The sequence below is a fragment of the Argopecten irradians genome, chromosome 3, assembly GCF_041381155.1.
Source record: "Argopecten irradians isolate NY chromosome 3, Ai_NY, whole genome shotgun sequence".
Classification (NCBI taxonomy): domain Eukaryota; kingdom Metazoa; phylum Mollusca; class Bivalvia; order Pectinida; family Pectinidae; genus Argopecten; species Argopecten irradians.
In genome coordinates, this window is record NC_091136.1 from 5,911,444 (window position 1) to 5,937,189 (window position 25,746).

General features: G+C 35.1%; 1 protein-coding gene across 1 annotated transcript; it reads left to right on the forward strand.

Annotated features, from left to right (window-relative positions):
* Positions 1-2,929: 2,929 nt before the first annotated feature.
* Positions 2,930-23,951, forward strand: LOC138317400 (muscle M-line assembly protein unc-89-like). The gene is made up of 16 exons (XM_069259036.1): positions 2,930-3,050; positions 4,021-4,105; positions 4,699-4,817; positions 5,687-5,854; positions 6,886-7,021; positions 7,777-7,892; positions 8,528-8,683; positions 8,975-9,301; positions 14,112-14,191; positions 14,976-15,186; positions 15,916-16,368; positions 18,271-18,552; positions 20,001-20,315; positions 20,765-21,103; positions 21,559-21,876; positions 23,267-23,951. Exons 1-16 carry the CDS (start codon positions 2,990-2,992, stop codon positions 23,305-23,307), a joined length of 3,207 nt encoding a protein of 1,068 aa, XP_069115137.1. The 5' UTR covers positions 2,930-2,989; the 3' UTR covers positions 23,308-23,951.
* Positions 23,952-25,746: the final 1,795 nt, after the last annotated feature.

Genomic DNA, 25,746 nt, shown 5'->3' on the forward strand with positions numbered 1-25,746 from the left:
GTTTACATCAATGCTACAGTCATCAAGTCACTGTAGATGTCAAGGTCATATCGAATTTATTAACGCTAGTAAGGAGTTATTTCGGCATTATAATATTCACTCATACAGCACCTCACACTTAACTCTATGGTAATCATAATATATCCGATCAGTACAAAGTAAAAAAAAAATATACGATTTAAGATTTTATAAGTCGCTCGAACCGTATCAAGTAGATATAAATACACATGTATTCATCAGTACTATTTTATTATTAATAACAAGATTTATATTCAGACCAGTGTTAGGGTTATATAGATGATCAAACTGTGACCGTTTTCGTCTTCTCAACAAATCTCTAGTTTTGTATGGTCGAAAAAATCAACACCATTTTCCTTTACCGAATCCTTGCACCCCTTCCAATCTCCTACCAAAGCATCTTATAATTAGCACTGATAACTTAGAAGAAATAATCAGTACCAATATTGCCTAAGTGTTATATATATGGAGACGAATTTATACACGGCCAAAAAATATATGTCTGTTTAGGGTTACATTGGCAAAAAAATAAAATAGGGTCGGCATTTTTTTTTTTTTTTTTTTTTTTTTTTTTTTTTTTTTGTCTTTCACTCTTAAATAATGGCCGGAACCGGAGTCTGAGATCGAAAACCCGACTTTTAGTTTTTTCGTATGAAAGTGAAAAAATAAGGGTCGGTCGGGTAACCTTTAACAGACTTTTTCTAAGTACATTGTACTTTTTTCTGAATCCAGCCTTGTGGTCAACAATTTTTATTGCACATTTTACAGTGTTATTATTAATTGTAAAACGATTTTTGCAGTTATGTTTCAATTAAACATACACACCAGGCACAAACATGGTTTTCATAGCTTAATTCATTAAACCTGATGGTTTTCAATAGATTTGTGAAGAAAATGATGATATGTCGAAATGTTCGCCTAGTTATAGCAGATGTAACGTTAAGTTAAAAGAAAGTTCAGGGCATAGGGTTCCTGGCATAGTAAAAGACTGAAGCAGGTATCGTATTCAAATAGACCAATCAAGCAGAAGACAGATACAGTAAAACAATAACACGATAATTTAGGAAAATATTAAATTCCAAATCTCTAAAAGAGGTGCAGTTGCAGTGTAGTATGAACTAGTGTTGTAGGCCTATACATTATCGAGCCAACGTTTATCCCCGGATAATGATCCGAGGAGAAAGCTATATTAAAACACTTCGTTAAGTGGTTTCCGCTAAACATACCGACCCTATCGTCCTCAGTTTCCCGCAAGGTCCCCAGAAGGGTTTGCACCAAATTACAGACAATATGCATACTCAGTTAAGACTCCACGTTGTATGATATTTTGTTTTGCTTCAAGTGTTTTAACGAAAATATTTTATATGTACGGAGATATACATATGTAACACAATTAACACTATGAACGTACTTTTGAATAAACAGGAAAGCGGTTTATGACGAGAATACACTCATATCTTGTGTTATATCTTCATGCAACGGAGCATCCTGACTGACATGCCACATACTTATTTTATTTTGTTTTATCGAAATACTGTTTCGTTTTAAGGAAATGTTATTCGTTTAACGAAATATTATTTCGTTTTATCGAGCGCTATCTACTATAGATGGTTACTTTAAAATCTTCCAAAAGAAGGACTCAACTTTGACGCTGTTGTATCAGCGAATTAGATGCTACGTCACAAGCGGCGTTCTTTATGGGTTGATAAAATAAAATGTTTGTTACAAGCTCGATTAAATCTTTTTTTGATTTTGCTCACATTAAAATTACACTTATTGCAATTATGGAATACTTATCAGTTATTGATTTTTCAACCTCTAGATGAGTTTTTTAACATCAGTTTGGTATCTTATATGAAAATACACTGCATTTTATTCTGCAGCATCTCTTGCAATTTAGATATGATACAGACCCTTATCATGATTCCGTATATAGATGGTCAGCCATTAATTGGGGTCATGAGCTAACAACCTTTATTCTTCATGAATTTCAGTTCAAATACATTGTCTCCACATATCTTCATCAATTGAACAGGACATTTCGTTCCAGCCCAAATGCTATGATGTTTGTGCGAGACGACACCATAATTATATGAATTTTTTTTACAACTAATGACAAATTATTTCGTCCCTACAAGTCAGAAGATTCTTAAAGTAGTAATTTGATTTGTTGCTTTGTCAAAACAAAAAAATTAAAACATATTTTTTGTTTTTCCCTTTTAATTTCTAATTAAAATACATTATACAAATGTCATATTAAAGCATTTAGATGAAATAGCAGTTGATACTTATCTACGTACATAAAATAACCAAATATTATGATTTCGACAAAAACGTGCTATGTTTTATACTCCTTGATTCGAACATCTGTAATTCTTGTAGGTATCATTTACAGTATAATATTGACTTAATCACACAGGCTAAAGTTTCTCAAGTTTGGCGCTTTTAAATTGTTTGAAATCAACCAGAAGTATTCAAAAATATCATGTAAAGCATGTATACCAGTAATATTTGTTTATGCTACACGAATTTCACGGGCAAAGTAATGATGCTTATAATCAATAGGCTTTATAACATGTGTTATCAATTGTCTAGCAATAATTTTGAAATCAAGTTATACGACGTGTAAAAGTAAAGAAGGGTAATGAAATATTTTCTAGATATGTACATTATATTTTATCTTACATTAATGAATTATTGGAAATAAAACCATCATCCCCAGAAATCGTTATATTCGACATCCTGTCTACGTAAAAAATAATGACAGTACAGACATACAGCCGGATAACATGTAGGTTACTTCACTTAATGGTTCGTGCACTTCCCCTCCAGCCTCAGCCCCATTTCCTATTTGAAATAAAACCGTGTCACTGCGGTTAACATCTAAATATCATCGTGTGTGTTTAAAATTCAAACATATAAGCTATATTTGTGGCCCCCTAAATAGTGAAGAGTGCCGCCACGGACCAGTATGGATCCCCTTTCAGCTCGTGCGGTGTATATTTGGATAACATTGGTCGTTTCGTCGAAAAGTAAGTGATTGTCGATTTAAAGTGAAATGAAAAAAAGCAAAACGCCAAATAAAATGTTTGACATAAACGTTTTGACATGCAGTCAATTATTTTATTTTGATTTTTGACATGTTTGTTATGGAAATAATTGTAACCAAAACCTGTAAGAAAACCGCTTCAAACACAGGTATAAAGCATTGCTTACATCACAATTATTATGAAAACCCTTTTGTTTCTATTAGTTTAACGTCCTATTAACAGCCAGGGTCTTAAAGGAAAGCCGGGGTATCCTGAGAAAAACCTCCGACCAGCGGTCATTACCTCGCAACTGGCCCAAATGGGATTCGAACTAACAACCCAGAGGTGGCGGCTTGTGGTAATATGTCGGGACATCTTAACCACTCGGCCACCGCGGCCCCCTGTCAATTCCCTCAATTACCCTGTTTGATATGTAGAAACCGTCTCTACTCCAAATCTTCGGCTACATAGCATTCCCAAAAGAAACACAGTGCAGTTTACTTTTCAAGTCACAATCTTCCTTTGGAACAGTTATGCGAAGTTATATCATGTGGAAAATTACTTTCAAATACACTTAAATACTGCAAATTTTCTGTATGAAAGTGTAAGATAAAGGACATTAACTATGCTTCTAACGTATTTCGATCTAGAAGAAGCCTTTGAAACTATTCATATTTGTATCATGCATAAGACGTACAACTGCCTTTTTGGAAGTAAAACGAAAATATGAAAATGAATTATGAAAGATGATACATTGTATCTTAACATAAAACAACCAATTCATACAAATATAACCAGTTTCATGTATATGCAATATTTTCTCCACGCTTCTTTTTCTTCTCCTATATTGGATTATTGGTATACTGTTTATATCTATTGTTGTTGTAAATATTCATGCTTTATCTGTCTTTCTGTTTAAACTGCATACATCATCGGTTTTGTTGTTACAGTTAACGTGTGTTTTTTTATTTAGACATGGTAGCTTCCAGTGTTTGTCCAGAGGCTGGCCACATCGCGCAGTCCGTGGCCGACTTTACAGATGTTGATATCGGCTTAAGGTAGGTTCGCTATACATCGAGTATCATATGGTCCATTTGTAGAGTGTACAAATCAAAATAAACACATTGTAATCCTGAAACTATTAAACAAAGTATTATGGATAAAGAAATGTCATTTGTTTTCTGGTGGTGTCATATTGGGTATGGCGTCTGTTGATGACAAAAAGTCACGCCTTCTGATGATTGTGACATCATATTTTGGTGGAAATGTGTGACGTCACATTTACCAGACAGTTGAACTAATCGATTCCATTACCATCTCAAGCCCACCTTATACATGTTGAGACGGACATGAATATAACAAAACACACATCCTCCCATGAGACACATGAGTAGTATATCTGATAGCCTCCTATAATCGGCCTTTTTTGTTGTTGTAGGACTGTGTGAAGCTCATCTCACTATCTTTAAACTCGTTTGTGTTTTGTATGCTTGATGGTGGTGAATGATAAACATCGTTAAAATGTGGCCTTTTAGCGTCATTTGCAGATGTATAAAATGATTTCTTGAAAAGAGCATCTATGAAATATATTCATTGTCTTGGAAAATCCTATTTCGTGTTAATTAAGTATGCTCTTTTCATTTGTTGACAGCCTTGGAGATAACTGTACCTGGGTTATCGAGAGCACCAACTGTGAAGGCGATGGCGGGGTCGAAGTGAAGATATATCTACACAGCTTTATTCGCACAGATGAGATATATCTCTATGATGGTATGATCATATCGTCTGCTGAAAGTCTTAAAATATCACCTACGTGATACAGTCCTACCTAGCCCTTTATATGATGTAAATGTCCTAATATATGGTATCATTATGATAAGGGAGCTGATTGATACATAGAACCACATGATACCCTGCTAACTAGACTGGCCACCAGAACTTAAGTTGCTGATAAGACTTTCTAAGCAGAGGTCTTTACTAGGTCTCCCCCTAGTTTAAAACTTCGGTTTTTTTAGTGATTTTTTTTAATATTCTAGAGACTGGCGGCCAGTCTACCTGCCAACGTATAGTCACTACACCGCTCATAATGTTATAATGTTTAATAAAAGATAAAGGTATTAGCGCTCATATTAAAACAAGTAATGTTTTGTGTGCTTATATATCACTTCGGTCGTGGTAAAACATGATTAAGTTGATAAAAAGCATCGGGCCTTCATAATGTAACATAAACAGTTACTGTTGACACGTAGATTACGCTCGATATTTTGGCAAAATATGCAAAACAAATGAACATTTCAATAAAACAAATCAACAAGGTTCGGCACTTGTTTCTGTCACCAAATTGTCATGTCGTTATGTTTACTAGTGTATATAGCATATACAAGGAACGCCTGTTTACCAGATTTACAAAAGAAAGGACGAATTCTTTTACCTTGGCATATAAATGACGGTCGAAACTTATATCACGCAAATGTTATGCATGCATTTCTACTATGTTCAGAGAACATTTTAACATTGAGTATGTACATCAGTATCCATTGGAACTGCTGAGCAGTCACAATTGCTTTAAAAATATTATGTTATATGTGCATGTCATGCAATATCGGGTATATATCTTTGACTGTATTTCTATGCTTAAGGCCCGTCTAGTAAGTACCCGGCTATCCTAACTGGCATTCGCGACTGGGGCCGTATTTACCAGCTTCCTTCTAAGCGATCCTCCGGGAGGTTTATAACGGTGGAATTTGTCGTACGAAGATATCGGCACAGAAGGAGGATCCAGTTACTTTTCCGGGATAACCCTAAAGGTATTGTACAGCACAAACACAAAATATCTTATAACACATTTAGATATTTGAGACAGTGTGGGTTTTGAAACATGTTTTGAGTTGACCATGTCTTTCAGAAATTAAACCGTATTAACGATATTTTTTGCAATTTATTTTATACAGCAGTGCGCTTTAATTCTGTGAAAATGTCAAAATTTTGTGCTATGACCAGAGAAAACCATAACTTGCTTTTTTTTATTATTGTTTTATTAAACTAACGTCCAATTAACAGCCAGGGTTATGTAAGGATGTGTCTCCCACGCATGCGGTGTGGAACGTGTATGAAGTACGCGGTGCGTGTTTTGGGATATTGTGGTATGTTCGTGTTGTGTAATCTTGCATAGTGGAACTATTGCCCTTTTTACAGAGCTATATCACTGAAGCATGTCGCCAGAGACACCACGCAACACACCCCACCCTGTCACATTATACTGATAACTTAATCTGATATCATTTATGTATCATTTCTCTTTTTATGTCTAATAATCATTAAGTATTTAGTTATCAACTATTCCGTCTTTGCACATTACAGAGTTACTTCCCTTGCGGGTATGTATTTATTGTAACGTCATTATTTTGTGAGCGCTATTCACGTCGTTTTCTACGAAAAGTATGACGTTACGCTCGCAAACACATGACGTCACTATCAATACCTACCCGCAAGGGCAGATAACTCTGTAATATGCAAATACGGAATTACTATAAAAAGGCCAAAAGTTCCGCTATACATGAAAACATAACACGTGTATACCCCAGCCTTACAAAACACACTTCATACACTCAACTCATCGCATACATGAGAGGCCGTCCATACATGACCCTGGCTGTTAATAGGACGTTAAATTAAACAATCAAACTTTTGCTTGAAGTTCGTCGACGATCTAAACCATGAAACCAAAATCGCCATAACAAATAGCCAGAAATGTTAACGTTAAAATAAGTTAATGTGCTGTCTTTTTTTGTCTCATTTTCGATCGATATTAATCGATATTTCTGTTAATTTTGTTTAGGTCAAAGGCCTTCATTGACATTAGAAACAACATCCGATGACTCATCGGAACCTGAAATGTGTGATACGGATATTGTAATGGCCGCTAGAACACCCAGTTTCATTACATTTCCGGAGTATCTACATGGCGTAGGGAGGTATGTTTTCGGCTGTTATTTCTGCTTATTTCTGTCAGTGGCAGTGGCTGATCGGTAATTTTCAAATCGTGCTGTTGTCAATAAATATAAATATATTCATTAATATACAAGAAAGTAGATTATATATCAACAATTTGCTAAGACAACAGGCTAGGCCTATACTAGTATTAAAAATTTGATTAGACAACAGGCTAGGCCTATACTAGTATTAACAATTTGATTAGACAACAGGCTAGGCCTATACTAGTATTAACAATTTGATTAGACAACAGGCTAGGCCTTTACTAGTATTAACAATTTAATTAGACAACAGGTTAGGCCTATACTAGTATTAACAATTTGTGTAGACAACAGGCTAGGCCTATACTAGTATTAACAATTTGATAAGACAACAGGCTAGGCCTATATTAGTATTAACAATTTGATTAGACAACAGGCTAGGCCTATACTAGTATTAACAATTTGATTAGACAACAGGCTAGGCCTATATTAGTATTAACAATTTGATTAGACAACAGGCTAGGCCTATATTAGTATTAACAATTTGATTAGACAACAGGCTAGGCCTATATTAGTATTAACAATTTGATTAGACAACAGGCTAGGCCTATGCTAGTCCCTGTCCTTTCCGATAGGTATGCTACAATACAAAACAGATCACTAATTTGACTTTTTCAATAACAGAGGAGATATGTTTTACTTCAGTTTTACTCTGATGATTGTGTTTTCGCTATGAAATGGAGGTGATGTTTCAGCTCACTGGACTGTACGTGGATTGTGGTGTCTGATGACGTATGTAATGATGACGTCATACTGGTGAGAATACATACTCTGTCTCTTGATGATGACGACCACCTCGTTTTTTATGATGGTATGTATTGATACAAATTCGACAGTGTTGTATTGTTCGCTTGTTGCTACGGTATCTTTTTAATCGCGGAATCAACTTCTGCTGCATATCGATAGGCCAATGTTTAAGCCTATAACAGAAATGGATTCATTATAAACAGGGTATATTAGCACATCGGAAAACAGTGGTATTTCCTCATAAAAACTATCGACAGTAGTATGCTTACAGGTAAAGTTAACGAAAGTCAAACTACAATATTTAAGTGGAATAAAAGACATTAAGGTGTGAAATAATTCCATACCTATAATAAATTAAAGTGTTCAGTGAAGCTATATAGCGTTGATTGGTTTGATTGTTTGAAGTGAAGAATTTAGACCCCCCCCCCCCACCTCGTCTCGAATCTTACTACTCCGTTCCGTATTTCTCAACACAGATTCAAGTCTGGTTACGTTCGAAGGTACTGAAGTTATCCAACGTCGATTACGTTAATATACTTGAGAATCAATTCGATTTTATCATTTTTACCTGCCTATTAACAGCTATAGTCATTTGCCAGGTTTGATGGTGGATAAAAATCAAAGTATGTGGATAAATCAATCGACCAGTGGCCAATTCCTGTAACTATCCCTCATATTTGTTGTGTATTGGTATTTCAGGCAGACATGAGTATGCTCCCACGTTAGCCGATCTAAGCGGACTACTAGATAAAGAGCAAGTCATCATGGGGTCGAAAACCGAAATGAGCATCCGACTTATGTCTGACGAAACAGGAACAGCGCGCGGATTTAGACTGTCCTACGTCCGCATGAAAGGTTGAACTATTTCAAATACATTGTATAACATAATGAAAACTATCAAAGTTGTTGAAAGATGGACTTTAGGAATTACCTAGTTGATCACAAACTTAATCCTACCCGGGAATGAAATAACAAATGATAATAAGCACACTTGGTTTAAATTTATAGAGAATGTTTTTATTTAAAGAACAAAGAAATATGCTCGAAACCAACTGGTTGATTTGTCTGTCATAGTACAGATGCATTAATCATCATTTCAATATCTTTTGTTGACATTTGAAAATATCATGTTCAATTTTCTAACAGCGACACCCTCACTTGCCGAATCAGTCACTACTACAATTACCGAGAACATGGCGGTGTTGTCGGCTGATTTTATATCGCCATTACCTCATACGGCGGTGTTCTGGAGTAAAGATGGCGTCCTCATCAAGCAAGACATCAGACGCACACTGACTGTGACCTCGGCTAAGGTCAACGTGGACTCACAACCAGGGGTCAAAGTTGATGGCTTCAAAGCTTGGCTCATGATCACAGACCCGAAATCTCATGACTTTGGCGTATACAAAGTTGCTGTGAGGAATAGATTTGGTATCAGTGAACGAGAGTCGACCATCCAGATAGAACAAGCAGGTACAGTGTAAAACTAATTCTAAAACTTTACTTATTCTTACACACAAGTAAGAAAAACTATAGTAATTAAAATGATCTTTGTTCAGAAATTGTATACAGAATACTAAGCTCATTGTTTCTAAAATTATTAATTATGAGATATGTGCAATTCTGCTAAAGCTTATATGTTAATGCAATGTAAAACAAATCTACATGTTAAGATGTTCATAAAGAGAAAGAAACAGTGAGAATAGGATTTTAATTTAATAAAATTATCAAGGTGGGTGTTGAGTTTAAAAGTATTTGAAAATTTTTATTCAGAAACAAAAACCCTATAACTTAAATCCCAAAATATTTTATAGGAATATAGAATAGCGTTAACGATTTAAACTAATACTCTTTTCTGTCAAGTTGAAAAAATCACAGCTTTTTCTTTACTTACGCATAGAATGCATCAGTTTCTCCAAATAACGTTAAATGACGACTTTAACAAATAAAATGGACTCTGTGAGACAGAAAATGTATATTCTTACATTAATATGGTCAACATAGATTTATAAGAAAGGAAAATAAATATGGAAAAAAATCTCGTAAATTATCGGCGACTACTTTGACAAAATGCATACACAAGGCAAAATATTGTATGTGATTATGCTGTGCTAATTCTCTTTTATGTACTGATTATGCTGTTGCTAATGCTGTTTTATGTACTGATTATGCTGTTGCTAATGCCCTTTTATATACTGATTATGATGTTGTTAATGTCCTTTTACATACTGATTATGCTGTTGCTAGTGCCCTTTATGTACTGATTATGCTGTTGCTAATGTCCTTTTACATACTGATTATGCTGTTGCTAATGCCCTTTATTTACTGATTATGATGTTGTTAATGTCCTTTTAATACTGATTATGCTGTTGCTAATGCCCTTTTATATACTGATTATGCTGTTGCTAATGCCCTTTTACATACTGATTATGCTGTTGCTAATGCCCTTATATATACTGATTATGCTGTTGCTAATGCTTTTATGTACTGATTATGCTGTTGCTAATGCTGTTTTATGTACTGATTATGCTGTTGCTAATGCCCTTTTATACTGATTATGCTGTTGCTAATGCCCTTTTATACTGATTATGTGTTGATGTTTATGCCTGTTTGTGTACTGATTATGCTGTTGCTAATGCGTTTTATGTACTGATTATGCTGTTGCTAATGCTGTTTTATGTACTGATTATGTTGTTGCTAATGCCCTTTTATATACTGATTATGCTGTTGCTAATGCTGTTTTATGTACTGATTATGCTGTTGCTAATGCTGTTTTATGTACTGATTATGTTGTTGCTAATGCCCTTATATTTACTGATTATGCTGTTGCTAATGCTGTTTTTATGTACTGATTATGCTGTTGCTAATGCCCTTTTACATACTGTTTATGCTGTTGCTAATGCCCTTTTATATACTGATTATGCTGTTGCTAATGCTGTTTTATGTACTGATTATGTTGTTGCTAATGCTGTTTTATGTACTGATTATGCTGTTGCTAATGCTGTTTTATGTACTGATTATGTTGTTGCTAATGCCCTTTTATATACTGATTATGCTGTTGCTAATGCCCTTTTACATACTGATTATGCTGTTGCTAATGCCCTTTTACATACTGATTATGCTGTTGCTAATGCCCTTATATATACTGATTATGCTGTTGCTAATGCTGTTTTATGTACTGATTATGTTGTTGCTAATGCCCTTTATGTACTGATTATGCTGTTGCTAATGCTGTTTTATGTACTGATTATGTTGTTGCTAATGCCCTTTTATATACTGACTATGTTGTTGCTAATGCCCTTATATATACTGATTATGCTGTTGCTAATGCCCTTTTATATACTGATTATGCTGTTGCTAATGCCCTTTTACATACTGATTATGCTGTTGCTAATGCTGTTTTATGTACTGATTATGTTGTTGCTAATGCCCTTTTACATACTGTTATGCTGTTGCTAATGCCCTTATATATACTGATTATGCTGTTGCTAATGCCCTTATATATACTGATTATGCTGTTGCTAATGCTGTTTTATGTACTGATTATGTTGTTGCTAATGCCCTTTTACATACTGATTATGCTGTTGCTAATGCCCTTTTACATACTGATTATGCTGTTGCTAATGCCCTTTTATATACTGATTATGCTGTTGCTAATGCCCTTTTATATACTGATTATGCTGTTGCTAATGCCCTTTTATATACTGATTATGCTGTTGCTAATGCCCTTATACTGATTATGTTGTTGCTAATGCCTTTATGTACTGATTATGTGTTGCTATCCCTTTTACATACTGATTATGCTGTTGCTAATGCCCTTTTACATACTGATTATGCTGTTGCTAATGCCCTTATATATACTGATTATGCTGTTGCTAATGCCTTTTATTACTGATTATGCTGTTGCTAATGCCCTTTTATTATACTGATTATGCTGTTGCTAATGCCCTTTTATATACTGATTATGCTGTTGCTAATGCCCTTTTACATACTGATTATGCTGTTGCTAATGCCCTTTTATATACTGATTATGCTGTTGCTAATGCCCTTTTATATACTGATTATGCTGTTGCTAATGCCCTTTTACATACTGATTATGCTGTTGCTAATGCTGTTTTATGTACTGATTATGTGTTGCTAATGCTTTTTACATACTGATTATGCTGTTGCTAATGCCCTTTATGTACTGATTATGCTGTTGCTAATGCTGTTTTATGTACTGATTATGCTGTTGCTAATGCTGTTTTATGTACTGATTATGTGTTGCTATATGCTGTTTATGTACTGATTATGATGTTGCTAATGCCCTTTTATATACTGATTATGCTGTTGCTAATGCCCTTTTATATACTGATTATGCTGTTGCTAATGCCTTTTACATACTGATTATGCTGTTGCTAATGCCCTTATATATACTGATTATGCTGTTGCTAATGCCCTTTATGTACTGATTATGCCTTTGCTAATGTTTTACATACTGATTATGCTGTTGCTAATGCCCTTTTATATACTGATTATGCTGTTGCTAATGCCCTTTTATGTACTGATTATGCTGTTGCTAATGCCCTTTTACATACTGATTATGATGTTGCTAATGCCTGTTTTATGTACTGATTATGTTGTTGCTAATGCCCTTTTATATACTGATTATGCTGTTGCTAATGCCCTTTTATATACTGATTATGCTGTTGCTAATGCCCCTTATTATATACTGATTATGCTGTTGCTAATGCCCTTTTACATACTGATTATGCTGTTGCTAATCCTTTATTACTGATTATGCTGTTGCTAATGCCCTTTTACATACTGATTATGTTGTTGCTAATGCCCTTTTATTACTGATTATGCTGTTGCTAAGCTGTTGCTAATGCCCTTTTAGCCTACTGATTATGATGTTGCTAATACCCTTTTAAATACTGATTATGCTGTTGCTAATGCCCTTTTACATACTGATTATGCTGTTGCTAATGCCCTTTTATATATACTGATTATGCTGTTGCTAATGCCCTTTTTATACTGATTACTGTTGCTAATGCCCTTTATATACTGATTATGCTGTTGCTAATGCCCTTTTACATATGATTATGCTGTTGCTAATGCCCTTTTAATACTGATTATGCTGTTGCTAATGCCCTTTTAATACTGATTATGCTGTTGCTAATGCCTTTTATTACTGATTATGTTGTTGCTAATGCCCTTTATGTACTGATTATGCTGTTGCTAATGCCTTTTACATACTGATTATGCTGTTGCTAATGCCTTTTATGTACTGATTATGCTGTTGCTAATGCCCTTTTACATACTGATTATATGCTGTTGCTAATGCCCTTTTACATACTGATTATGCTGTTGCTAATGCCCTTTTACATACTGATTATGCTGTTGCTAATGCCCTTTTACATACTGATTATGTTGTTGCTAATGCCCTTTATGTACTGATTATGATGTTGCTAATACCCTTTTACATACTGATTATGCTGTTGCTAATGCCCTTTTACATACTGATTATGCTGTTGCTAATGCCCTTTTATATACTGATTATGCTGTTGCTAATGCCCTTTTACATACTGATTATGCTGTTGCTAATGCCCTTTTATGTACTGATTATGCTGTTGCTAATGCCCTTTTACATACTGATTATGCTGTTGCTAATGCCCTTTTACATACTGATTATGCTGTTGCTAATGCCCTTTTACATACTGATTATGCTGTTGCTAATGCCCTTTTAATACTGATTTGTGTTATAACTGATTATGCTGTTGCTAATGCCTTTATACTATTATGCTGTTGCTAATGCCCTTTTAATACTGATTATGCTGTTGCTATAATCCCTTTACATACTGATTATGCTGTTGCTAATGCCTTTTTACATACTGATTATGTGTTGCTAATGCCCTTTTATTACTATATATGCTGTTGCTAATGCCCTTTATTACTGATTATGCTGTTGCTAATGCCCTTGCTAATGCCCTTTTACATACTGATTATGCTGTTGCTAATGCCCTTATTTATATCAACTATTTTTTCATCTATTATTATGTTTCTCAGGTTCATCAGTATAAAATTATGTTCCATATCTGGGATTTATCTCCCTTATTTAGTAGTCACGTGACGTTGATTTATCACGTTTCCCTTATATATACTGATATTGCTGTTACTAATGCCCTTTTATGTACTACATGTAATGATGCTGTTGCTAATGCACTTTTATCAACTTTCAAGCATATTTGCATCATTACTACGGTGAACATTCACTACCAAAAATATATAGAATGTTTTACAGCTCCAGTCATAAAGAACTATACGATGTTTCCTGAGAACGCTACAATAATGGTGACATTTACCTCGCCATCGGACTTCAAGGTATTTATTAGTTCACTCTGTGAAGGTCAGCTAGACATAGGCATAAAGCAAAAAGAGTGATTTTGTATATCCAATTGGCTGTAAGGCCGCATGCTTTAGCATACAGTAAATGTTCAGAATACATGTACGATCGTATTGTCGGAGACATGGCGGTCTCCATTTCTCATGCATCTGATATTGTGATTTTACATATATCCTGAAGATGTATGGTTAATTTGTCATTGAAACCAGATGACGTCACACAGTTTTGTCACCAAATTTGTTTCTGAAGAAATGAAACAGGTGTTGTTTCTTTGTTGACCAATGAAACGTGTGGTCACCGTAAATGTACGCTACGGGGCTCGTTGCTCACTACTTACAGATAGGTATCCAGATATCTGTTTTATCACAGGATCCTCTTTCTGTCAAAAACAGTTCATAAAAGTTAAACAAGTATCTTGATAATACAATGTATCTTGCTTACTGTAGTGGACTAATAAGACATACTGATGTATTTTTTACTGTCTGTGATATACTAAATTATTTGATTTTTACTTTTACTTGTCATTGAGGGCATTGCGGTAAACTAGCGTTTGGCTAAGCATGTTATCCTATTTAAAAAAAAAGTTAAAAAAAAATATTTTTTTAATATTTTAAAAAAGGAAAAAAAAAAACACGAAAACAAGTTTAGTTCACTTTTACTTCTATTTAGTTTACCCACTCAACTATTATGGATGATATGTATACATGTAGCACCATTTCAAAGGATCATTTCTGTAATTGGCATACTAAACCTGTGTACTAGGTACAATGGTACAAGACTGGCCGCAGGATGGGAACTGGTATATATATCACAACCGTTGGCACCGAAACCAATGACGAGAACGAGGCTGTATTCACATCTACACTCTACCTAGACGCTCCAACAGAACTGTACTATGGGGATTACAAATGTGTTATCAAAAGCAATTCTGGAACAGCAGAAGTCACTATTACTCTGGAATTTCCTAAGACAGGTAAAAAATCAATAGAAACATAAGTACTTGTAATAAATATTTTTCGATTTCAATTCATAAACAATATATATCAATATTTAAGGATTAACTTGAATAGATTTTTTATGTTATGGAGATATAACACAAAAATCTGAGTGTACTCTAAATAAACCGCGAAGCGGTTTATGATGAGAGTACACTCAGATTTTTGTGTTATATCTCCATAACATAAAAAATCTATTCAAATTAATCCTTATAATTCAATTTATTTAATATAATCTCTTCAATATTCAGAATTCATTTTGGGACTATTTTTTTCTATGAAATCATTACGCCGTCATCTCAGCCAATCAGAAGCAACGTTACAAACAGCGACGCCATTTTTTCCTTTATGGGCTGATAAAGTAAATTTTTAAGCCAATGAAAATGCTCGTAACAAGCAAAATTGAATTATATAGTTATAAAAGTAGTATAAGGATTATGAATACCTTACGTCTCAGCGGTTGTAACCATGTGTGGTATCCTGTCATAAGGGATACCTTTACAGCAAATGTATAGAATTATAAAGACGTAAGTATACAAGAACCGCCAGTACTCAACATACCACACACGGTCACATTTGGAGAGGTTAAGGTGAAAAAATAACCAAAACATCGCCACATTGTAAGCATTTACAGAATATGGAATTACGTATATTTCGGTAGCCTGGTAACCTGCTACTCTTTATATCTAACTTATTTATTGTTGCAGAAATTCCACAGCTCTCGATAAACAATTCACCTGTGACAACACAAACAGACGATGGAAAAATAATTCTGTCAGTGAACTTTGCCTCCAACATTGCACATCCGACGGCAATTTGGTATCACGGTAGCGAACGACTGTACATCTCTTACAAGTATGATATAGGTTTGACTTGGAAAGGTATGTCCGAGTCAGAATGGCACCTCAACGGTTATCCACCTCGACGAGAGTCTGGAGTGTTCGAACCTATAACATTGGACTCAAGAGACGTAGACAACGCAGACAGCTACATCTATCCGCCCATAGGCAGGGCCAGAGATTCAACCGATCCAAATTCTTATTATTCAGCTTACCTGACTATCTCGTATGGTACCCTCGAGGATTTGGGTCTGTATCGTGTCATGTTGAAGAATGACGCGGGAATATATAATTACGTAATTGACGTCCCTGCAATAGAGGGTAGGTTACACGAATAATAAAAAGGCGTACATGCTCGTACGTAAATATTCATTCAATACATTTCAATCATTACAATTGGTATATTAATAAGCTTAATAATGAATATTACTATTAAATAGATGTTTTCCAAATAGGAAATTCCGGTGTTTTTAGAAAAGGATACATTCCATCTCATTTATAAACAAGAGGCCCATCTGGGGTTTTTATGCCAAGACATTTTCTAAATGCAGGTCCATTGTTTCTTTTCTGACGGAATTTAGATTTACCTCTAATTTCTTTTAACTCACTTCCCCTTCTCAAAATAATGTTTCTGGCCATATTTGGTTACAATCCATGTATACTCTTTGACTAGAAGCGACTTAAAGGATTGACCTATATTTCCCCTATCTGTCCCCATCCCTCCTGCCCCCGGAAGGTGAGAGCCAAAATTTATACAAACTCTGCTCACCTTCCTTCCAATAAGGATATTTCCGGCCAAATTAGGCGTCAATCCATTTGTAACTCTATTACTAGTAGCGATTTAAAGGAAATATGGTCGGATAGACGCCGGTGTAACGTTGAAAATGGACCTCCGTTGAAAATTGACCTCGGGTCAGTTTTCAACGTTGAAAACGGACCCCGAGTGCCGTTGAAAATTGACAGTGTCTAGGGTTTATTCTCAACGGCAGGTCTGTTGAAAAATGACCGTTGAAAAATGACCTTGGCGAACTATCAACGGATGGTCTGTTGAAAAATGACCATAGTACATTCACATATATACAGCTGTTGCACAAACATAATTCTCGAATCCTGTTATCATCATTCCTAATATAAGCGACCTTTCTGTGCTGGTATTTAAAATTCGTAATCATCGCGATTTGAATTGAAATTTGGTATTGTTATCATCGAAACAAATACCTCATTTAAATATTTTAGGTGATTGTATGTTTATTATGGAGAATACGGCACTACAAAACTTTGTAGGGTGGTGTTGTATTGTTGTTGCGTGGTTGTATGTTGTGTTGTGTGTGGTTGTGTTGTGTGATGTTTTGTTGTATGATGTTTTGTTGTGTGCTTTTATGTTGTGTGATGTTGTGTTATGTGATGTTGTCGTGTGTTGTGTTGTTGTGTGTTATTGCTTTGTGTTGTATTTGGGTGGTGTTGTATTGTTGTTGCGTGGTTGTATGTTGTGGTTGTGTTGTGTGTTGTGTTATGTGTTGTTGTGTGATGTTTTGTTGTTTTATTGTGTTTTGTTGTGAGGTGTGTTGTGTTTTTGTGGTGTTGTGTGTTGTTGTTGGGTGGTGTTGTGTTGTTATTGCGTGTTTGTGTGATGTGTTGTTGTGTTATGTTGTACGATGTGCTGTTGTGTGATGTTGTGTTGTGTAATGTTGTGTTGTGTGATGATGTGTTGTTGTGTTGTGTGATATGGTTTTGTGTAGTGTTGATGGATGTTGTTGTGTTATTGTTGCGTGATTGTGTGTTGTGGTGTGGTTGTGTTGTGTGATGTTTTGTTTTGATGTTGTGTCGTGTTGTTGTGTAATGTTGTTTTGTGTTGTGTGATGTTGTGTTTATTATGATGCGTTTTTGTGTTGTGTGATGTTATGTTGTGTGATGTTGTGTTGAGTGATGTGTTATTTTGTTGTGTGGTGTGATGTGTTATTGTGTGGTGTTGTGTTGTTGGTGTGTTGATGTGCTGTGTGATGCTGTGTGGTTTCGTGGTGTTGTGGTGTCGTGTTGTGTTGTTGTGTAAAAACGAGTTCTTTTGGGGTCACTTTTCAACGGGGTCTATTTTCAACGGGTCGGTGTAAAAAGTGCGCTTAAAGTTCAGTTTTCAACGGTTTTCGGGGTCCATTTTCAACGTTACAACGGACAAGCAAAAGAGTTTTATTATTGTATGAAATGCATGAAACGTCTGTGTTCCAGTTTTTCCGTACGTCACCTGTGACCAAGGTGATACGATTCAACTTGTATGTAACGTCACTTCCTGTTCTGATGTTACTCTCTCTTGGATCCATTCTGTTGATGATGTCGTCATCAGGAAACTTCCTGGTAACCAAGACGGAACAATAAACACACTTACAATACCTATGTGTATGTACTCGGACGCGGGCACCTACGTGTGTGTTGGTACCGCCGAAGAACCTGGAAGTGACGTAGCCATTAGACATCACATTAAATATGACAATACTGTAATAGATGTAAGAGGTCAGTAATGTACATATGTATAAGGTTTACAAGTCAATTCCCTATAAATAGAACAAAATATATCTTCTGTATTGTATAAATACGATTAATAAATTTCAATCGCCAGCAAATTATAAAAAAACAACACTTTTTAATCACGTCTGTTATTGGTGGATGTAAATCACAGGCGCACACCTATTGTGTTGATAAAAATATTATAATATATATCTTGGTAATATTCTCTGATATCAAGGCTGGCTGGTAACTAGGGCACGTGAGTCTGATTTAGTTGTTAAACTTGATATTATATTATTACTATAACATGCTGTAAAATTTTTGGTTTAGTCTGCAAATGCACGTGTTCTAACCTCTGGCGTTATATAAACTGCAAATTTTAAGAGTAATTCATTGTGTTAACAAACCTTTCAGCTCTTGAAAACAATTATTCCAATCTTGTTGACATTCCATTACGCAGTAACGTGACAAAGAATTACCATCATCTAGATAAGCAAAAATATCTGACAGCATCTTTAGACAAACATTATTATTTGTTTCCAGAATTCATTAAAATTAAAATCAATATAGCTATAGAGATTACCCCGACAAAGGACTGTTTATCAACTTTGATAATGATGGTTTTGATATACATTGCAAATAACAATCAAGAGTTAGAGGAAATTGTTTATCCCATAACTCTATAATAATACTGTGGTGGTCAGTTGTTCAGTAAGCTAACCACGTAGTAGTACGTACTGAGTCATAGAATCCTTCCGCCATAAGATATAGTGCCTATAGAGAGCCAATATTATGTTGTGTATACTTTAAATAGGCATATTTTACCTGTTATACGGTAATTGCAGTGATCTGAAGTTGGAGACAATCGGAATCAAGAGACGTTGGTGATTACCGTTGACATTTTTACACGGGTGTGTCTCAACGTTCATCACTGGCGTCGACCACAATTGATTCCGATTACATAAACGATAACCAACTGCTATAAAATTTTCCATTGTAAAACATGCATAGTTGTGGGATAAACAAGATCCCATGCATACAAACAATTCAAGCTAAAGTTGGCTTTTCATTCCATACACGTTTCCATAATATATACCCGAAGAGAAGACTTAATTTACATGTAACATCACAAGACAGGGCTCTAAAATGCATGATAAATTCGGTGAATTTTATCATGTAATACATTACTTCTGGATTTTTCTTTTACATCCAGGTAAGTTTTCAGTCCGTTATGAGCTTGAGACAAGTTTTGTCTCAAGTATAAATATGTGATCGCAATTTGTGCAGACCCCCATAGACTAGAATTATTAGATGTTGACGTTCAATGGCGTGCATCTTATGCACCTTATATTACTACCTGCAAAGTAGACCATGGTCTATGGGTACTGGGATAATGGTTTTTGGCAGTATAATACAATGTATAGTCTAAAATCCGTTATTTGTTTATTATTCAGCTATCCCAGTAATATTGAATTCCACTGTTGACGTTACAAATGAAGATATCGTTTTGGCGATACATTTCTTTTCCAACCCACCTCCCCGTCTGGTCACGTGGTACCTGAATGGTAACAAGATGGGACTTCGTGGTGAAACAGCACCATATGACGTTAGGCTGCCCATGCACGATCAGAGAATGCTCAAGAAGGGCTACATCAATGTAATGAGTGTGCCCAGACGAAGTGAACAGGATTTTGGGACATACACTGTGAAAATCTCTAACGAAATAGGATCTTCTGAACATAGTATCTATGCTGGAAATCCACAATATGGTAGGTTTACCAGTAAACATACATGCATCATACCGGTAGGAAACGTACCATTTGAATTTATGTATAAACACAACCATTCAACATGTTTGTTGCTTCATTAATGTTTGTGCATTTGATAACGCAAATATGTTTGAAAAGAATTTGAAAATCAGATCTTTAAAGATTGTTTAAGCTTGTGATTCCATTGTCTTTATTCGATCTTCTACCCGATGATTGTCATCAAGATCACTCGAAACAAATATTGTACATGCACATTATATATTTGAATGTAGATATAAATTTTATAGTAATATTAGTAAACTAATACAATGTAACAATTAAGTTGTCATACTTTCACTCCGTCACTATTATCAGCAATCCTTGTCAGTTGATGAGATTTAAAAACGACAATTTACCAGGTGCAAATAAAACAGCACGTTATCTTTAAGCTTTGATGCCTTGTGTTTCAGCAAAACCGGTGACATCCAGTCACGTTACTATTTCTTTTAACGGAAGTTCAGCTACTCTTCAGGTAACGTTTTCGTCGTATTATGCCATGTTCAACGTCAAATGGTACTTCAGCGGCCAGCACATCAGGGGAGGTAACTCTTCCAGCAAGTATATCCTCCATACTGATTCCTCCTCTGAAGTACCCGACTCAAGCACTCTCGTGCGCACTGAAATTACGAAATCAACCCACCTGGTGATCACGTGCTTATCTGAGGAAGATTATGGGATTTATGACGTCATAGTTTCAACCCCGGCAGGACAAGCAGTGATTCCAGTAAGGTTAACTACTCGAGAGCAAAGTAAGATATAAGCAAAGTTCCTAATGCATGCAAAGCGGGTTTTAGCTTCGGCTGCACCCATGCTCTAAACGATGTATATGGATGATAATATCTCCAATATTGTTTCTTCAATCTTCGAAGCTCCTAGGGTTACTCCATACTCGTTATAACGAGAGCGGTAATAACATCTAGATATCGAGTATGTGTTTCCTCGATATTGAAAAATTTAACACCACACTTTTACCATTTTTAAATCTGATAAATTAAGATATAGCCTGTTTTGTTCGTAATGATATGTAGATAAATTGTTTCGCGAAAAATCCGACCCGTGACATATTGAGAAGTTGTTATAGACGTAATGTTTACAATTACTATATCCAAAAGCAAGATCGCAAATATATTGCCATTTGACAATTTCATGATTTGGAGATTCAAAGTAAATACAACTTAAGTGATTTCGGTTGTTTATTCGTCAGATGCTCCCCTGATAATAGGCGCAATGGCTTCTGAGATCACAGCATCAGTAGGAATGTTATCTGCTTCGTTCTATTCCCCCACTGGCTACAATCTCATCAAGTGGTTACGGGAAGAAATAGAAATATCCAACGATACATCGAAATATAGCATCTTAAATGAACCCATTGACGTGGAGATCTCTGGAGAAATGACTAAGAAAACTGGGACCAAAACGAGGCTAAATGTAACGTCACTAACTATCCTGGACTTTGGGACCTACACAGTACAAATCTACAACGAATATGGAATGACCGAGAGTACGGTGACGCTGAGAAAAGGTCTGTTTAAAAAAAAAAAAAAAAAAAACATATTGCACCATCATTGCATCATTGAAGTGTTGGGAGACTATAAACAAAAGTCACATTTTGCACTATTGACATTTCTTGTTGTATCTTAATTCATTTTGCAAGTATAGTATATTAATAACGCAATACTTCAACCTCTTATAACCAAGTTGGGATTTATATGCGCTCTAGTTTGTAGTACTTTTCCTGTGTCGTTTCCTATCAAACAATCAGTGCTAGTTTCTGTTCCTGCTTTTAGTGAGGCGACTACTGGTTTACCAGTTTTCAGTATATTGTGACTGCGCGGACGTCTTCGATGGTATGCTGCAGTGATACACCACAATTACAAGGAGACACATCATAAATATACCACAGCCTCCCAAAACATACAGACATCCACACAACCTAACATACTGCATTTCTGAGAGGTTGTCCATAAATGACCCTGTCTGTTAATATGACATTAAAACTAATAAACTAAGTCCATTATATATTTTTATTGTGCACATATCTTAAAATATGTTGTTGCTGCAATGACTACTTTATTATAAAATTTTGGTTCACTAGCTACGCACTATTTACTTCACTATACTATTCAGTAAACAAGCTACTTTACTTTTGATATTTTCCATGCACTAACCAATTAATTTTTTGTCGGTGCAATATAATGCCAGCTATCCCTGGTTAACTCACTTTGTCTGGTTGTTCAAAGTATGATGAGCGTAATCGCATGATTAGTAAAATTTCCATTTATCGTCTGCTGCAAAAATTATGCTTACATCTGCACTAAATTCGGCAAGTACGTAAAGAATGGAGCTCTTACGAATCGTATAAAATTTTGTAAAGTGTATAACCAGAAATTATTTTTATCTTGATTTGAAAATTATCTTTAAGGTGTGATTAGCCTAATCACCTTTAGAACAACCGGGCCCAGGTATTATCCTATGCAGCCATGATTCTGCTGTGGTGCCCTGGTCGCAAGCAATATATTATGTAGGGAATCGAGGGGGATTCCCCCGGGAAAAGTTTTCTATTCCTAGATGAAATGTCCTGCATTCTAGTGAATTTTATTACTGAATTTGCATCAAAGCGTACGTTTTTTCCTCTTCAACTTAACATACACATGACTGAAATATAATGGGCATTCTGCAGGGCTACTGCACTTTGACATTTTGGCAGCCCGATATTTTTTTCAGGCTTTGGTCAACCAATTTCATTATCTCCCGTGGCCAAATGATGCACACATTTTTGAACGGATTTATTTATTATTGATAACGACAATGAGGGATTACATCATAAAACACCATCTTAGGCATACTTTAAATCAATATCCTTTTACCTAAAAATGCACGATACAAGCTAATGATATTTATCTTAATTCCAGATTGTGCCCTCTACGACGACGTCCTCTCAATATTCCATTAATTAGTTTAATCCATGGGATTATCAATGGTGGAAAACTCGTGTACCACTAACGGATCTAAGGAGATATGGAATTGCACCCACTGAAAAATCATGCTAAATGCATATCTTTATAGCTAACAATGCTATTAACACTTTGCTACCAAGAAAAGCTTCCCGTTGTGTTCCCTGATGAGGACAATTAAAGCTGAAGCATAATGCTTGGCGATAGATTCGCTCTTTGTATGTATGATATATATGAAAAAGCTGCCGTCGTCCCTGACAGACGGATATTAATATATATGACCTGGGCGTATCAGTGTATGAAATATAAGAAACATACTTTTTTTCTGGTGCTGATATCCCAAATAGTCGTCTAAAGTAAGAGATTTAGAGTCGACGACATTTAGTCTAACTCTTAGAATGATTTTTTTCGTCAAAGAATGGTTTACACACATATAGTAGAATGCATGGAAATGTATGAATTTCCCGAAAGATAATTGTGATTTTCCTAGAGATAATAGACATTTTACCAGAAGTGAACTCTGATCACAACTGTTATCACAACTGTTTGATTCTTAATAAAACAAGCCTAGAAGCGATTTAGTATTACCGTAAAGACAACAACTTTGAAATAATTCGTTTTATTTTTTATTAAGCTTCTTGGGTAATTTAATTCGTTTTATTTTTTATTAAGCTTCTTGGGTAATTTTGGGACTTCACAAACAAATAAATATGTTTTCTCATGAGTTAATGAGAGACAAAATAATACCTCAAACATACTTTGTATGCAATAGCAACTCTAAACAAAAGTTTCTATTAATTATTCATTAGTTATATACTTCTAAACAAAATTCACATATAAATAGATTTATGTGGGGTATTTCCCTGTCTGTCCCAATCTGACTGAAAAGCTCCATAATCATGACTGAAAAATGTAGCTCAAAATAATTCCGCTACGATTTACAAATAATACAGTATTGTCAGCCAAAGATTACAGATGTGCACGTTGAAAATTTAAAGACAACAACTTTGAAATAATTCGTTTTATTTTTTATTAAGCTTCTTGGGTAATTTTGGGACTTCACAAACAAATAAATATGTTTTCTCATGAGTTAATGAGAGACAAAATAATACCTCAAACATACTTTGTATGCAATAGCAACTCTAAACAAAAGTTTCTATTAATTATTCATTAGTTATATACTTCTAAACAAAATTCACATATAAATAGATTTATGTGGGGTATTTCCCTGTCTGTCCCAATCTGACTGAAAAGCTCCATAATCATGACTGAAAAATGTAGCTCAAAATAATTCCGCTACGATTTACAAATAATACAGTATTGTCAGCCAAAGATTACAGATGTGCACGTTGAAAGCTGATTAGGACATATATATTGCTACCATTTTATGATGCATAGCGATAGAACTATTAGAATTTGACATAGTAGATGTCTTGGGAGAGAGATTTCTTTACAAAAAACCCACAAAAGTATAAGAATTTATACATACCGCTAGTGTCTACAAGGCAAGGTAATTCAAATATCAATACTAGACAAGTCAGCATCAAGATCAGACCCAACACTCCACAAAGAAACCAGTTGTATATACTGTGAACAACTAATTTTCGCGAGAGACTGTTTTAGTACACCTTTTCGTTTAACTTTGCGCTATAAATCAAATGCTAATTAAACTGTTTCACATATCATTGTATTAAAACGTTCTCACAAAATGTTAATATACTTATAACAGTCCTTGGTCGCGAGTAAGTCTGAATTGACTAAGACGCGACAACAGCCCTAGGTCGCGAATAAGTCTAAATTGAATTAGATGCGACAGCGGCCCTTGGTCGCGAATAGGTTTGAATTCAATTAGACGCGACAACGGCCCTTGGTCGCGAATAAGTCTGAATTGAATTAGACCCGACACGGTCTCACAAAATGGTTGCGAATAAGTCCGAATTGAATTAGACGCGACAACAGTCCTTAGTCGCGAATAAGTCTGAATTGAATTAGACGCGACAACGGCCCTTGGTCGCGTATGAGTCTGAATTGAATTAGACGCGACAAATATACGCAAAAATAAACTGGTTTACAGTAGTTACTGTAAACATACTTATTTTAGCGCTGTCAAATTTTAGCGCAAATGCGGAAAACTGTAAATTATGATTATTAGCGTGGATATAAATTAGCGGAATTCGTTGGGTCAATACCGGAAATATCTTTTACAAAAATAACTTTGACAGTGCAAAAAGTGCTAAAATAAAACCATCGCTATAATTTACATTTACAGTACAGAGATAAGTAGATTGGTTCATTACACACTGCATATTGATTTACTGGTAGCAACAGGAAAATCTTAACAATCCAGTAAAAATTGCTTGCACTTAACAAATGTTGGTGTATCTATAGCAACACAAACATGTGGTTATATGATTAACAGTTCACAGGCTAGAACAATA